Source organism: Mandrillus leucophaeus, unplaced genomic scaffold, assembly GCF_000951045.1.
Source record: "Mandrillus leucophaeus isolate KB7577 unplaced genomic scaffold, Mleu.le_1.0 Scaffold65, whole genome shotgun sequence".
Classification (NCBI taxonomy): domain Eukaryota; kingdom Metazoa; phylum Chordata; class Mammalia; order Primates; family Cercopithecidae; genus Mandrillus; species Mandrillus leucophaeus.
In genome coordinates this window covers 5642178-5659468 of record NW_012107030.1, presented here as the reverse complement: position 1 = coordinate 5659468, position 17291 = coordinate 5642178, and the positions used below count along the sequence as shown (strand labels likewise).

General features: G+C 35.7%; 1 protein-coding gene across 1 annotated transcript in view; it reads right to left on the bottom strand.

Annotated features, from left to right (window-relative positions):
• Positions 1–17291, bottom strand: part of PDZD8 (PDZ domain containing 8) — a 103487-nt gene that overhangs the window by 33710 nt on the left and 52486 nt on the right. The window contains exon 3 of the mRNA XM_012001114.1: positions 11445–11547. Within this exon, the coding sequence (XP_011856504.1) occupies positions 11445–11547 (103 nt within the window). The remainder of the gene's footprint in view (positions 1–11444; positions 11548–17291) is intronic.

Here is a 17291-nt window from a genome sequence, read left to right as displayed (position 1 = left end):
AAATAAATAATAAAATAAATAAATAAATTAATTAAAAAAAATACTTTTAAAAAATACAATGAATTATCCAGAAGTAGTCTTATTTACAGTGGTTAATAAAACATCCTTATCTCTTCCAGCTTAGGGTATATTGTTTATATATAAACAACTTTCAAATATAACCACCTATTTCTCTAGTACAATCCAATATCAATGTAAACCAACATGCTTACAAATGGGAAACACAGCTGTTCCCAAATTGACTTTAAACTCTACTGATGTTCAATATTTAAGTTGAGAAATACATAACCTATGAAAATACTACAAAGACAGGTTTAACAAGACGTACAAATTAAGTGTTGCTGTTGCCACCCCTTTCCACTTACCTGTTTGAAGGCAAAAACAAAAATTTTAACCTAGTTTTACTTTTAGCTTATTCATTTTAAAGTACCTTCATTTAGTACATTATAGAACTTTACATTTAAAGAAAATGCAAACAGGTGAAAGCTAGAGATCTCAAACAGTGTAGTATCATGAACTACTTCCTAAAGGTTTTAAAACTTTCTGTTATTAATACAAATATCTGGAAGCACTAACACCCATGCTATGATATTAATATTCTTTATTCCTAAAAAGTTCTTAATCTCTTATCTTAAATATTCCTGATGAAATATAAATGTTTGCCCATATTTTATCCTCAGTTGAGATGGGCAGCAGCTATTGATCTCCATCCTCCTTGTAACAGCTCTTAATAAACTTGCTGATATTCTCAAGTCATTATTTGAGAACACAATCTTCAACAACAACACGATCTCATGACTGAGGAGGATACTCTCCCTGCCCTCCTCACATTGTTACAGGAAGGATTTAAAAGGGTCTTATAAACTTGTACAAGAAAAAATAAATAAATAAAATAAAAGGGAGTGTGTGTAGGGGACTTATAAGGACATACAAAATATATCCACTAAAACCACAGGAACAAAAGAGGTCAATCAGGTCAAGTTCAATAATAATAGATATTAAGTGCCACGTATTACACTAAGTGTTTTACATATATTTAACGCTTACATCCTATAAGGCAGTTACTATTACCTCTACCGTAGAGATTATGAAATACCTTGCTCATAGTCACAGAGCTAGAGTGGAAAAAGCTAGATCTGAACCCAGGCCTATAGGACACCATTTGTGGAAATGATATAGTACTAGTTAAGAACATCAGCTGTGGAATCATACTGCCTGGGTTTGCAGACTGTTTTTACTGCCAGCAAGCTGGGTGATTTGGATAAATTACTTCTGTCTTTGCATCTCAATTTCCTCATATATAAAATAGAGATAATAATAGTGCCTATTATCATGGTATTATTAAATGAGGATTAAATGGTTAATGCATGTAAAATCTTAAAACTGTGACTGGCACAGAAAAATTGCAGAAACATTGTAACTGCTGACTACCACTGGACTGAATATATGTGGACAGGGAGTTGAATGCTACTGCCAGATCTCTCATATACTTTCCTAAAGTATTTCCCATCTCTCTAATACTTTCCTAAAGTGTTTATGTCCTAGTTCTGCATCCGTGTATGGCTCAGAAAATCAGTTATTTGGCTAAGTGGATTTTTACAGGAAGGTGCTACTGTGCCCTGAAAAGGATGTTTTAGCTATTGAGAATGTATGGACTGTGTGAATCAGGTTTATTTGAATCACAGTAAACTGCAGGATTCTGAGAAACAGAACCTAAAAATAACGTTTAAATTTTATGACTGTTACCTCCTTTAACTTGCTCTTAAAAAAAAAAAAATTTAGATTCTTACTACAATACTGTGAAACTACTTTGCTTTTCTTTATCCTATATATTAAAAAAAGAGCTTAAAAACATAGCATAAACCCCAAATAAAGCATTCAACTTACTAGTTAAAATACTAGAAGTTGAAATAACAGCAGTGAAAATTAAAAAAAAAAAAAACCAAAAAAACCCAAAAAACATATCTACACGAAAAACATTCCATCTCTAGCCTGGCCTTTGATAGTCACTATACCTCAAACAGCTTGTACAGAATGAGATCCTCTTTCTCCTTTTCCTTCTCCCTCCTCATAGCTCATCATTCTGGCTTCCTTGCTCACTCCAAAACCCCCTCCATTCCCAGTGGTATCCAAGTCACACACTCTATTTTCCATTTCCATTGCTACCTTTCTAGTTCAGACTTTCATTACCCTTCACCTCTTCTTTTTCAGGTCTTTACCCTATCAAATCATCCTTGATTTTATCCGTTGCTGCCAGATTCAATAAACATATTATTGACGACTATGTGCTAAATACTGTGCTAGACATTTAATATATATAATCTCAATTAACCCTCATACAACCATATGAAGCATTAGCCCCATTTTATAGAATAAAGTACTTGTGGATGAAATGGGTTTGGGGACTCTTGACTAAGGTCATGTTGGAAAAAGTGGCCTAGCTGAGACTCAAATCCAACTCTAAGTCTGCCTGAAGAAAGATTCTGATATCACTTGCATTCTAAAAGCCTCCAGAGGTCCAAGAGTCTTGGAGAGTAACAGCCAAACTTCTTAGTGTGGTATTTAAAGTACTCTATAATGTGGCCCATTCTTTTTATTCTTGTTTTGCATAACTTCCTATGCTACCATATTCTTCAGCCAACTTGAACAACTCACTCTATCTCAAAGATACTCAAATAGTCTCACTCTTAACTGGGGATTTTGTTATGTCCTCTTCTTGAAATGGCCTCTCTGCCATCTCAAAATCCTATATATACTATGAGGTTTGGTTCAAATGTCACTGCCTTAATACATTCTTTTCTTGTTTTCCCAAAAGAATGTTACTTCTCTCTCATTGGAACCTCACAGTACTACTGATACTCATAGTACTGTTGATCTTATTTCCCTACTACTTATTTTCCTTGAAGGGAAAGATGATACAAGGCCTTAACACCTCATATTCAGTTTCCTGTTCTCATACTCATAGTGCCTTCCACTGATTTGATATGGAGAGTTTATGTTTGTATATTTTAACATAACTTCCTATTCTTTTCCCAGCATCTTAGAATCATAGTAAACATACTTAGAAAATCTAAGACAGAGAACTACATCCCTCATTTTTAATCAAGATGAACTTTAAGAGAAGAAATGTTCCATAGGATTTACTTTCAAAGCTCAAAGGCATTTAGTTTATTTAAAGAAGCCAAACTATAGAACATTATATATGGTTAAAATTTCATTGAGTCCCTACTGTATTCACAAGTATTATCAAACTGAACTAAACCTGAGTTTTCATAAAAACTGACATTTTGAAAAAGGCTTTATTTGCTTTAATCTTTCTCTTCCTTTTGATAAGATTAAGACTGTAAATGGCAAATGGTTAAATAGGAGCACCAAAATGCTATCTGCAAGGCATCTGGCCTTAAAAAACACACCAAATGCCAACTCTGAGACATCTGGCCTAACATTATTTGTAAGTTTGTCTGTCTCAAATGTTCTTACTTGAGATCACAGTTCTTTAGGAAGCTCTTTTATACTCTTTGTATGTACATTTAACAATACATGATAGAGCTGGACTTTGTAGATGCATTCAATTTCATTCAGCAAGACTTCTAAAACTCTCCAAAACTGAAGGGAAGTACAGCAAGTAAAATTCTAGATTATACCTAGACATTTTATTTAGGCTACATTAAACTGTACACAGAGTAAGAAATGTTTTTGATGTTTTCAGTAACGCCAGAAATAAAATACTATTAGCACCACATCTGTAAACGAAAATCCTCACTCTAAAAATCAGGCTTTTCACAAAATTAATATTGAGCAATAAATCTCTCATTTTGTGGAGTTCTTTACCCTCAACATTTTTATTTGGTTAAAACATACATCAGGAATAGTCTTGAAGATGGAAAGGAAACAGAAGTGTGACTAAAAGTCACGCTAAAACTTTGAAGGTCTGGAAGAAGGGTTGAGGTTGAATGAAGGCTCATGGTCAGACAGCCAGCCTTAGTCATACCAAAAACATTTACTGAATACCCACTGAATGCCACATGCTATGAGCAAAACAATCATGGTACCTGCTGATACGGAAGATTGGTGGAGACAATACTGATCACATTATCATAGAAATATAAATGCAAAATCCCAACTGTGATAAGCATTACCAAAGAGTTTCATGATAGTTAGGAAAGGTTTCCAGAGGAAATGATGATTACTGTTTTATTAATAGGCTCTAAGAAAACAGAAAACTGAGTATTTAATACGGAAGGCCTTTAAACCAGAGAATGGCTACTTGGTGACAGAAGAACTGAGTACCAAACAGGAGACAGTGAGGAAACTCAGATACGAGTAACAGTTCTAAGAAATTACTATCAACCTTTGGCTGGAAGGAAGAGGGGTGGGGAGGAAGAGTTGGTATTAGTAGAGGCCAGAGGCTACAGTATCAAGCAGAAGCTGGAAGTATGGTGGGCCTGTCCTGCCAGAAGCATGGCACCACGAAGGAGAAAGAATGGCTGTCAGACACATTGTCCAATGCAGAGGGGAAGAGGAAGAAAACTCTGGCTTTCCCAGTTCACTCCCATTTCCCATCGGTGCTTTACATTGGTCAAACCTAGCTGAAATACAGCCTGCAAAGGTCAGCCCTCTCATGGCATACAGCAGGGAAGGGCCCAAGAATGTATCTGAGGGCAAACAAGCTAAGGTCTAACACAAGCACAGATCTGACGTATGGGTTAACCAAGGTTTGTATGGGGAGAAATGAGTTGGGGGAAGGGTGCACATGTACCATGGCCGTGTAGAGGACAGAGAGTATGGCAAGTATGGAGGAGTGAAAGATGGCCAGTGTGGTTAAAGTGGAGAATGGCAGGAGAGAACGGAGGGCTAGAGAAATAGATTAGGGACCAGGCCTGTGAGGGCTGGAATTTGTCATCCTACAATATGCAATCAGAAACCACTGAGGCAGGCAACTGATAAAATCAGATTTGTATCTCAAAAGTTCATCTTCCCCTTTTCCTCCCAGGGCATTCACTAAACTGCAACAAGCCAGAAATTCTACTAGGTGCAGGATACATAGCATAAATACAATACAGCATATGTTTGCGCTCTGTGAAGTCTACCAGCAAGTGTTTAGCATGCCGGATTATCGAAGACCTTTTAAATATTATTTTAGCATGAATCATCTGATTATCATCAGGAACATGAGATTTATCTTCATTGCTCCACAGATTTAGTTCCAGTAAAGTTGCTGATTATCCTTATTGTTTACTTTTTGTCTTTATATGCTTCTATTAGACATTTACCCACCTTTGTCTTTTCGGCTGAAGAACACTAATTTTTTTTCCCATCCATTTATCCTTATATGGCTGTCTCATTTCCATATTAATTTTAATTATTTGTTCTTGCCCTATCCAGTTCTGTTTTAAATTCCTTGTATTATAGCAACCATAAATGCACAAATAATTTATTCCCAGAGAATTTCAGTTTTAAAATAAGTATATAAAAAGATTTCATTTTGTGACATTGCTCATGAAAAGTCAAATTTCTTGTTTTGGAAGCACAGTGACATACTGACTACTTCTTTTAAGAATCCTAGATCTCATATTTTAAAGTAGAGTTTGGATTTCTTTCTTACATACTTGTCCTGAGAGCTCTTCTTTCATATTCCACCTCTTAACTTGGCACTTCTTAGCTTAGTGCCATGTGTAAATCTGAAGATTATACTGTACATTCCTTCTTCTAGATCTGTGCTGTCCAATATGGTACCCACTAGTCATATGAAACTTCTTAGCACTTGGAATGTAGCTGAAATTTAACCTATGCTATAATTATAAAATATATACCAGATTTCAAAGACTTTGTGTAAGGAAAGAAAGTAAAATATCTCATTGATTTTTATGTTGATTACATGTCAAAATGACCAGATTTGGGATATATGGGTCAAATAAAACATTACTAAAATTAATTTCACCTGCTTGTTTTTTACGTGTCCATTAGAAAATCTACAATTACATAAGAGCCACATATTGTATTTCTATTAATGCTGTTTTAAATCATTTATGAAAATTGATCAAAGTCTCGGACTCAATCATTCAGGACACTTATACCTGATCATCCTTACCCTGTTTCTCACGTCTTTAAGCCAGATCTAATTGTGACAAAATATTCTCCTAGGAATTAGATGTTGGGAAACTTTGGTATGGATCTTCATCAAAAGCTTTCTGAAAGTTGAAAATGCATTTACTGTTTTCATTTCTTCTATATGCTCCTTTAGCATCTTCATATTAGATAGGAATGATTTCCCTAAATACTGTTTTCTCTCCCAACTGATTACTTTTCCTTTACACTAAGTCTTTCCTGTATTCAACTGCCCTAATCATTACTCTGGAAGTAAACAAAGACTCACTGGGCTCTATAATAAGCCAGACTGTCTCTGAATCAGGCTTAATCTTACGCAAGTGAACATGGCTGATCGTATTTTGAAGGCCCTTGTATTCAAATCCCATCTCCCCATACTTTCAGATCTCTTCTTAACTCTATTCTAAAATGATTCCATTATCATCACTACTTTTTTGAATACCATTCACAGTCCAGTTTTTGTTAGAGGTAGTGGGATTTAATCAAACAAGTAGAGATCTAATAGTCAGAAGACTTTAGCTCTTTATATATGGGAAAACTATTTCATAGATTCTAAAGTGCCACATATGTTAGATATTTTGCTTGCATATCTTGTTTCTTACCCTGGCAGGTCTTAGAAAATAGGTATCATCTCCTCAAATATCTCTTTAATTGTATGGGTATGTTTAAAAATTGATGGGAGCTTGATATCATGATTTACCTTATCAGATTAGGCTTTGATGAGAAAAGAATAGCTTTCTTTTCTAAAGAGAAGAAAAAATACCACTCAAGTCAAACAGAAAGAAAAAGTCCAAAATCTAGAAGGTGAATTCTTCAGGCTTCCCAATTTTAGATAAGGCTGACCTATCTAAAGCCCTTCTTATAACGGTTGCCAGTTAATACCATGAAACACTCAGAAAGAATACACTGTTCTGATTAAGAACTCCCATATATCACTTACAGATTCTCCCCAACTGTTAGCTGAATGCTTTTTCAGGGATGCATCACTTCTTGCTTTTTAGGTAGATCTGAAGTAGCATGTCATCTCCTAATGCCTTTAACCACAGTTCTCTCCGGTACCTGCATACTGGGCTACAAAAGGTATGAAGTATTTCTACTCTTTTACTTATACTGAACAAATGATTGTTCTCTTTTTTGCCCATCTACTCTAAATAAGGAGACCCAAAAGCTTCTTGTATAATTTCCTCTCCATTTCAAAACAGGAAAAAATTCATATTCATCTTTCCTTTCTGATAGTGACACATCTATATACCAATATTGTTTGGATTTTCAACCTCGTGTCTCTAATTGCAAAAGGAAATACTTGGTCTGTTATGAAAGGCAACTGCTGTCAAGTACCTGAATGCAGAGTGTGGTAGGTTGAAGGAAGATGGAGAGTAGGGTTAGCATCAGAAAATGTACATAAAAGCTTGTTTCTAAAAATCAGAACTCTTTATATGCTTTTATTCAGAATGAAAGAATAGGTGGGCGTTTGTACTAGCCCCTACTGCCTTTTCCTCTACACCAGAATTGCCAGATTCAGAAGTCCCAGAGCCGATTTCCATTGTGCCTTCTCTTTTCCCAGTGGCCTCAAACATTCCAAGTTGGAAGAATAGAGTTGGAATAGAACAACCTATTTGAAGAATCAAGTAAGTCAGTGTGGATAAATGATGAAGAGACGATACAGAAGGCACAGGCAGACTAGCTAAAATAGGGAGAGAGAGGGAAAGAGAACAAAATTTTTATTAATAATCTATTTTGTGTCTGAGGTTGGGCACAGTGGCTTATGCCCATAATTCAAGCACTTTGGGGGGCCGAGGCAGGTGGATCACCTGAGACCAGGAGTTCGAGACCAACCTGGCCAACATGGCAAAACCCCATCTCTACTAAAGATACGACAATTAGCTGGGTGCAGTGGTGTACGCCCGTAGTCCCAGCTACTCAGGAGGCTGAGGCAGGAGAATTGCTCCGGGAGGCAGAGGTTGCAGTGAGTTGAGACTGCACCACTGCACTCCAGTCTGGGTGACAGAGCTAGACTCTGCCTCAAAAACAAAAACAATAATCTATTTTGTGTCTGGAACTAGGGGTAAAGCAACTGGGTGGTCAGTGGCAAGAAAACTCCAATTCTGGGAGGGTAAAACTTAGGGTCTCTCTCTTTCAAACAATGTGTGCTAATGTGACATTTATGTGTTCTGTGGCGCTAACCAGGCACATAATAATGATTCACATGTGCTTTAATGTATGTCACATTAATTTATTGTGAATTTTATTTGTAAGCACTATACATTCTACAGATATTTATAGATCGTTTTTATAGTTTATTACTAAAATATCATGGCCTGAAACTTTTTAAAATCTGAAAACTCCTTAAATTTCTTTCTTGGTGAAAGTTAAGTAAAGTATGATCACCAAACCTGAATACTGCAATGGACCCGAAATAAATCACAAATTGCATTGTCTCTTTCTGGTGTGGTAAAGAAATTTTTAGTATTTTCTCTGTCATCTCTTGTAAGATAATCCCCTAATTTTTGTTTAAGCCTAATATCTAATTTACTTACACCTCAGCTATCTTGGCTCATAGGATTCTCAAGAGGAATCTTTACTATTTTCAAAAAACAAACACAACCACAAGGTACCTAATTTATCCTGTGAGTTCTTTTATTGTATGAATGAGCTAAGCAGGGCACTGGGTCTGAGTGAGTTTGCTCCAAACTTTTCTTGGATTTCTAATAAGGTATTTCTAAAATAGGCTTTATGTAGGCTATTTGCTAAATTATTCTTTGTAATTTCTCCCTTATATCCCAATTTATTAAAAATTCCCTTAAAAATAACAAGTCATGGCCAGGTGTGACAGCTAGTCCCTTTAATCCCAGCACTTTGGGAGGCTAAAGTTGGAGGACTGCTTGAGGACAGGAGTTCAATATCAGCCTGGCTAAGACAGAAAGACCCTGTCTTTACCAAAAAATAAAAAATAAAAATAAATAGATGAGTGTAGTGGTGCACACCTGCAGTCCCAGCTACTCGGGAGGTGGAAGCTGATGTGGGAGGATAACTTGATCCCAGGAGCTGGAGGCTGCAGTGAGCCATGATTGTGCCACTGCACTCTAGCCTGGGTGACAGAGCGAGACTGTCTCTTAAAAAAAAAAAAAAAAGAAAAGAAAATCAAAAGGTCATCAAATAGATTTGAGTTGTTTTCTTGTGGACTGGCTACATAAAAGCCATTCATAACTCCTGTTTCTCCCTTGCCTTCTACTTCTAAAAAGGCAGAAAAATTAAAATGGCTTCTCATACTGTACTTTCTTGCTGCTGAGGAGGCCATATGACTCACTTCTGGCCAATGGGATATAAGTAGAAATCCCTGGGAGGAACTTCCAGGAAAGTTTTAAAAAGGACATGGCTGACATGTGCTTTTGGCCAGCTTTGGACCACACCCTTTTCCTTGAAAGGTAAAATCCTAAGGATGCATTAGACATCTTGCAACCATGAGGGCAAAAATCCCATGCTAAGAAAGATGAAGGAGGAAGCTATGTTCCTAGCTTACAGTGTTATACTCCTTTAAAAACTCAAGGCACATTAAAAGTATGACAGGAATTAAGTTTCTTTTATTCTGCATATTCATTATAATTAGTGACTAACTTCACTGAACAAATTTCAACATTAAATACTGTTTTAAACCTAGATTGTATTTACACAAAGATAGCATCCTAAACTCATCAAATAATTTAGCGTAATTGTTTTTAATGATGTTCTAGTTTCTACTCATATTTGTAATGTATTACAAATTATCGAATCCTACTCCCTGATGTTTTATATTGTCTTAAAGAACATAATAATTCTCCTCCCTAGGAATATTAAATTCAGACATTCATAATTTAATGCCTGTAGACACTGTTGCTGACATTTTCAACATCAGATATAATTAATAGCCTAGAATTCTTTCCTCAAAACTACTTATGACATATGCTGAGATCTAAAATAATGACAAGATTAAAGTCTTAACAACTTTTGCTATAAAATATTAGAACTGTCTAATCTCATATCTTTGCAAATATAATAAAGGATATTGAAAACGCCAATAGCAATGGCAAGTCATGACCAATTCAAAGTAAAGGCAAAAATTTAGCTGGACAAAACAATAATGCTTCTTCAGGTAGTTATGTATTTCAAAACAAATTCTAATGCTACTTCCTTCATTCTTCTGAGGAATTGCTTCAAATTGTTTGAGATATAACTTAAAGAAGGTTGGGGCAAGAACAGCCACCAAAGAAAGGGGAAACCTTCCATGAAACCTCTATTTTGACCATGTCATTACCATGCTCAAAATCTTCAACAGCTCCCCACTGCTTTCATAAATCCAAACTCTGTGGGCCAACCATCCTACCTTTCCAGTTTTACTTGTCTCTCCTTCTCCATTCTGATCAAAATTACCCTCTTTCTTCCAAAATAATTTCATACTGCCTAATTTTTATATAAGGATGCTCACAACAGTTAATACATAAATAAATCAGAAACAATTTAAAAGTCAAAGGAATATCCATAAAAATACCACATAGTTATCCATTAAAGACTTAGCAGGATTTCGACTGTTAAACCCTGTAGTACTGGTTACATGCTTCTACTAAAATAATTATTCACTGTTTATCTGAAATTTAGATTTAACTGGGTGTCCTCTATTTTCTCTGGTAAGCCTGCTCCAGTGTCATCTCTTTAGAGTCCTATTATCAACAGATGTAAAGAGTCTCCATTATCATAACTTACAATTTCTCTGTCATATGCCTATTTTCTTCATAGCACCTGTGAATCTTTGGGAATAGCTTCGTTCACTTTTTCTGTTTACCATTTGTTACTGTGTTCTATCTTTACCCTATAAAATGTAGATCACCTCCTCCCTCTTCCAATCCCCACACCACAAATCTATCCCATGTTAGTATCACAAGAATAGGGGCTTTTATTGTCTTGAACAGTTTCTCTTGAATCTAAAACAGTGCCCAGCACAAAGTAAGTGCTCATAAAATATCTGTCCAATGAATGAATAATGAATACTCTGATTTCACATGTACTTGAAGGTGTTTAGTTAAAATTAGTTCCTTCTAATTTTATAATTGAAGCAATCTAAACGTTCTGAAAGGAACGCTAGTCAGATTAGGTTTCTTATGCAGGTAACATGAATACTAACTATAGTTTCATGTGATTTACTTTATCAGTGTAGTTGTATTGTAACAAGACAAATAAATAAGAACTGTTAATAGCTATTTGCACATGACCAAAAATAACTCTGGGAATATAGAAATAGTAATAAACGCATGCTTATAAAATAGAACTTTATACAGATATAAATCACTACGAATCCATTTTACCGTCTTAATAGAACTCCTCTGTTTTTCTTCCCAAACATTACTGCTTAACTCAAGTGTGCAATGAACATTTGCCTCTCTGTCATAGGATCCAAAAATGAGTAACCTGCAGAATAAAACAAAACAAGGGAGAGTATCATACCTGTTATGTTCATTAAAATTTTTATTTCTGATTATTACAACAAGAAACAGTACATTACTCCATTACTATCATAGCTTTAGTAACAGAAAAAAAATTAAGTCAAATATTTTATACACCCTCTAGTGGAAACATGAAGTAAAGCTATATTTGGTGAGATTCCAGGATATGCTGTTTTTCAGTGGCTAAGTCAAACAAACACAAAGTATTATCTACTCATTAGGGAACGAAATTGACCAAATATTTATATGTAGCAGCAAGAGCTATACATCTTCAAAACAGACTGTTGAATTTAAAAACAAACAAGATGCAGAATAATGCTAGTATACCATCAACTCTGTAAAACACACACACACACAAAAGTGCAATATAATTGCTTATAAACACACACACACACACACACACCATCTACTAATGTGACCTCAGGCAAATTATTTAACTTCTCTAAGCTAAGCCCATCTCCTCCTCTGGAAACTCTGGGCAAAAATAGTACTTACCTCTGAGAACTGTTGTGAGTAAAAGGCAATGTACATGAGGCATTTAGCACAGTGCCTAGCAAACACTAAGTGCTCAATAAATGTTATTTCTATTATTGTCTTGAAATCAACTGTCAAGGAATATTGGCATCATGTAATTTTACTATTTAATATTTAGATCTAAAAAAGACATATGAGGTCCAATCATGAGATTATATAATATAGTTTTTAATGCTGAAGAAAAAAGGTTACTCATGTGTCCAACTTCTGTATTATCTATCCTCAAAATCAGAATGTAAATCTGCCAACTTGTTTCAGGAGTAAGTTTGAGAACAGCTTTAACACTAACGAACATGTTGACTGTTACTCTATTACTTTACCTCCCTATGAAGATCATGAGGTAGTAGCGAATACTGAAAAAGTGGATAAAATACATAAGAGAAATTTAAAAAAAACTGTGTCTGCAAGTTAAAGACCTCAAGCAAATCATGTCCATACTCCACAAACTAGACTCACAAACAGAAGCCTGAACAAACTCATGGTGAAAAATCAAACCAAAACAAACAAAAATAAACCCCTAAAATTCTAAGCTCTAAACAGTTCTTAAATACTCTTAAAAGGAACGTTAAACTTAGTGCCTAACAACCTATTATCAAAAAGAAGGCAGTCCAAATACATACAGGATTCTTAAAACATAAAATACTAAGTTTAGGGAAAAAAATGAGAATCTACATTCATTAACGCTCTGCTGCCACCAACTGTTCAAAGAGTAAACTACCTAAGGGCCTTTACTATCATGCAGAGAAAAATGCACCAGCTAGCGTCCCCAAATTCCTGACAGGTATTTATCTTCAGAACTCAGGAATGAAAAAGCAAAATTCTCAGTAATTCTCCCCTGTAATCATAAGTTATTCCATATTTTTCACAGCACTTTAAAAATGCTTTCAGAAAGAGTAATAAAAAATTTAACAAAAATTAACTCAAAATGGGTCACAGACCTGAATATAAAAGCTAAAACTATAAAATCCTTAGAAGAAAACATAAAAGCAAATCTTTTTGACCTTGGACTAGGCAATGGTTTCTTAAATCCAACACCAAAAGCATAAGTACCAAAAGAAAAGTAGATAAATCGGACTTCACCAAAGTTAAAAATTTTTTAAAGTAAATGAAAAGACAACCCACAGAATGGGAGAAAATGTTTGCAAATCCAGTCATTGATAAGGGCCTAGTATCCAGAAAACATATGAATTCTTTACAGCTCAACAATAAAAAGACAAATAATGCAATTTTAAAATGGGCAAGAAATTCGAATAGGCACATCTCCAAAGATGCACAAATGGTCAACAAGCATATGAAAAGATGCTCAACATCATTAGCCATTGAAGAAGGGCAAATCAAAATGACTTTTTATCCACTAGATTGGCTATAATAAAAGAGACAATAACAAGTATTGGTGAGGATATGGAGCAATTAGAATCCTCATACATCATTGATGGGAATGTAAAATGATATAGTCACTTTGGAAAACAATTTGACAGTTACCTAAAAAATTAATACAGAGTTAACACATAGTTCAGTAATTTCACTTCTAGGTGTGTAAGCAAGAGAAATGAAAGCATACATTCACACAACATGCATGCAAATGTTCACAGCAGCACTATTCATACTTAATAGCCAAAAAGTGGAAACAAGCCAAATATCCATCAAATGATGAGTGGGAGAAATAAAATGTGTCATATCCATATAATGAGTATTATTCTACAATAAATGAAAGGAAGTATTAATACATGCTACATACACTATGAATGAACCTTGAAAAAACTCTAAGTGAAATAAGCCAGTCACAAAAGACTGCATATTGTATGATTTCATTCACATAAAATATCTTGAAAAGGCAAATTTATACAGACAGAAAGTTATTTAGGGTTGCAGGAGGAGTACTAGAGGAAAATGGGGATTACTGATAATGGATAAAGAATTTCTCTGAGGGGGATGAAAATATTCTAAAATTAAACTCTGACGGTGGTTATACAGTCCTGTAAATATATTAAAAAAGTTACTTGTATACTTTAAATGGGTGAATTGCATGGTATATTAATTACATCTCAATAAAACAATTTAAAGAAAAAATGAATGATCATAACAATAAATAATGAATCATTTTTCTGTGGAAAAGATGTAATAATAAATGATTGGTTTATTATGGTTATAAGTCAATATATTGTGACAAGATTATAAACAATAAAATGTAAAACTGCTCTTTATTTCATACAGGTATATTTGATAACAGAAAATATAAAAAGGGTACTTTAAAACCAAATAAATTCAAAAAAATTATTAATTGTGAAAAATAACCATATATATTAATAATATTCTTAACAATAAAAATTTAAAGCATATAAAGCATTATTTGCCCTATTCAAACTCTTCATTTTTGTTTTGTGACAAATATCACAGAAAAAGTTTTTGTTTTGAATTGTTATTGATTCATTCAATTGTAATAAGTATTTCCAAAATCATCTCCAGGTTGGGTGCACTAAACAAACATTATGGGAGGCCATTATACTGAGCTCCTGCACTAGATCCTAGTAAGAACAAACCAAATAAGAGGCCCAAACAGACTTATAACTGAATTTGTTGTAGTTTTGTCTTTTGACAGTTCTGGTGGCCCTATGAAGGGACATGAAGGGGATTTCTGATGACCCATGACCCAGAGACCTCTTGAGGAACATGGAAAAGGTGCTGCTGAGCCCCCTTTTGGGTCCTCTGTCTTCCTCAGGAGGCCCTGAAAATTGTTAAGTTTCTCACAAGCTTTGCTTTCTTTTGCCCTGAGTTCCCTGATCTCTGTGGTTTGGGGTTAATCTGTGCTGTGAGAAGGCACTTGACTTTTGGATTTGCAGTAGCTGAGGAGTCACTGGCAAGAGCTGCAGTTTTAAAGGTAACTGACAGTGGTTGAACTAAGTGGTTATTACTGCAGGGGGCACGAACTCTAGTCTTCAGAATGTGCAGTTACGTTGGTTCTATATTCTTCATTTTTCTTGTACACTCAGGTAATAGAGGCCTCAGGTGTCTGGTTCACAGAGAAATGGGAAAATCATTGGCTAGGTTGATCAGTGGAATGTCAGAGCCAAAGCCATAACCTGACTGGTGGACATGGGTGAGGCACGTAAGAGCTATTAGAGCAACCCATCACTAAAAAATAAGACTACCATGAGAAGATAAGCATGGTCAGGGAATGGGTCAGTTAACATAAAGTTGCCCAGCAGCCAGAAGAAAATATCCATGCAATGAAGCACACTGTAGAAGCATTACAGGACTCAAACTCATGGCATATCCCTCTTAGGTTTTTATCTTGGCTCTGGGAGACCCAAGACTCAATGTAAAAATAGGATCCTTAATTTCTGAAGAGCTGAGTACTCGGTCTTCTGGCTACACCCGACTTTCACATGTATGAGTATTAAGCCTGAAAGCTGCATATACTTACAGAAGTGGCAAAATCTTATTAAAGATAATTCAGAATTACAATGGTCATATGAAGACTGCTCCAGAAGAACAAGACCGTTCATCTAAGAAATGTACTTGAATCCCAAGCCTCCCAATTAATTGGTAGAGAGAATGGGATTCTCCTTTTAATTGGTATTCAGAAGCCTTAAAGAAACAACAGGATTCAAAAATAGCTTTTACAAAAGATTCACTGCAAAAAGCTAATGAAAAGCTAAAAATGCAAGATAATCCTCATATACCAAGGACAGTAAGACTGGCCTGACTACTATTGCTCCTCTCTATCCTACTTTGCCTGGATATTAAGTCTACTAACAGTTTGAACTACATTTCTTTTCTGAAAAAGCAGTTAAACAGCTTTTTTATAAAACAAAACCCCCTGAAAATTCCAAAATGATCCCCCAGTAACTTATACCTCCTGGACAAAAGCATAGAGAATTTTCTAAATCCAGGGAAGAACTTCAAAATTTTTCTGAAGAATTCATGGTCTTAATTGGAACCTATGACCTGTTATTACTGACCTCTACCAACTAATACACTTTGTCAAAAGGGACCTGAGGAAGCACAAAAATGAATGTAAGAGGCAGAACAGTATTCTCCTGAGAATGGTATCAGTGGCCCAACAAGTCCTACCTGGATCTACTTACGGGCAAGGCAGAGTCCCCAAAACTGCAAATGACTTTCTGAAAGCCATTCCTAAAGTGTTTCCCCATTTGCACTATGTGGTCTATCGTCCAGACCTGCATGCTAAAGAAATATGAAGCTGTTACTGACTTGAAAATTCACTTGGAAGCCCTTTTGGTAAGGCATTCCAGCTTCCCCCAACTTGATGCAGGCTCATAAAAAAGACAAAAGACAGGCTGGGAGCAGTAGCTCTCACCTGTAATCCCAGCACTTTGGGAGGCCAAGACGGGTGGATCACTTGAGCCCAGGAGTTTGAGACCAGCCTGGCCAACGTGGTGAAACCCTGTCTCTACTAAAAATACAAAAATTAGCTGGATGTGGTGGCGCACACCTGTAATCTAAGCTACTCAGGAGGCTGAGACAGGAGAACTGCTTGAATGCGGGAGGCTGAGGTTGCAGTGAGCCAAGATAGCCCCGTGTGAGCAAGATTTCATCTAAAAAAAAAAAAAAAAAAAAAAAGACAAGAGGCTATAGGACTGAGCTAAACTAGTAATCACAGCAGAACATTTCAAGAGGACCTTAGAGCAAAATAAGAAACAAATGACTTCCAAATTACGGCCTTCCAATTACAGGAGCAACCAACAACCCAGAATGACCTTTGGGCCTGTCCGTAGGGTGCTTCTACAATAAAGGAACCCTACTGTCGCAGTTTCCAAAGAAACACTGCCACTTGTGCAAACAACCAAGACAGTATAAAAAGGGTTGCCCAAAACAATTTCTAGGGAAGTCCCTAAGAACAAGCTTCTGAATTTTCTCCTAGGTTCATCTGTGTACTTCCTTGTAAAATTCTATAGTGCATTACTATAATTCACCAACTACATCTCATCTACCTGACACACCTGAATCAGTCTAGGTTCTCCTAGAGAGTGTCTATTTTGAAAAGCCTGTCAGGGTAGGGCTAGAGTTCAGCACCACTCTCTAGAGAGAAATCTCAAGAAAAAATCAGAGGAAAATGAAACAAATTCAGTTTTGGCAGATATATACTTTGTTCATCCAGATGAGACTTGGAGATATTCAGATTTAAAATGTAGTTCATCTGACAAATCGACC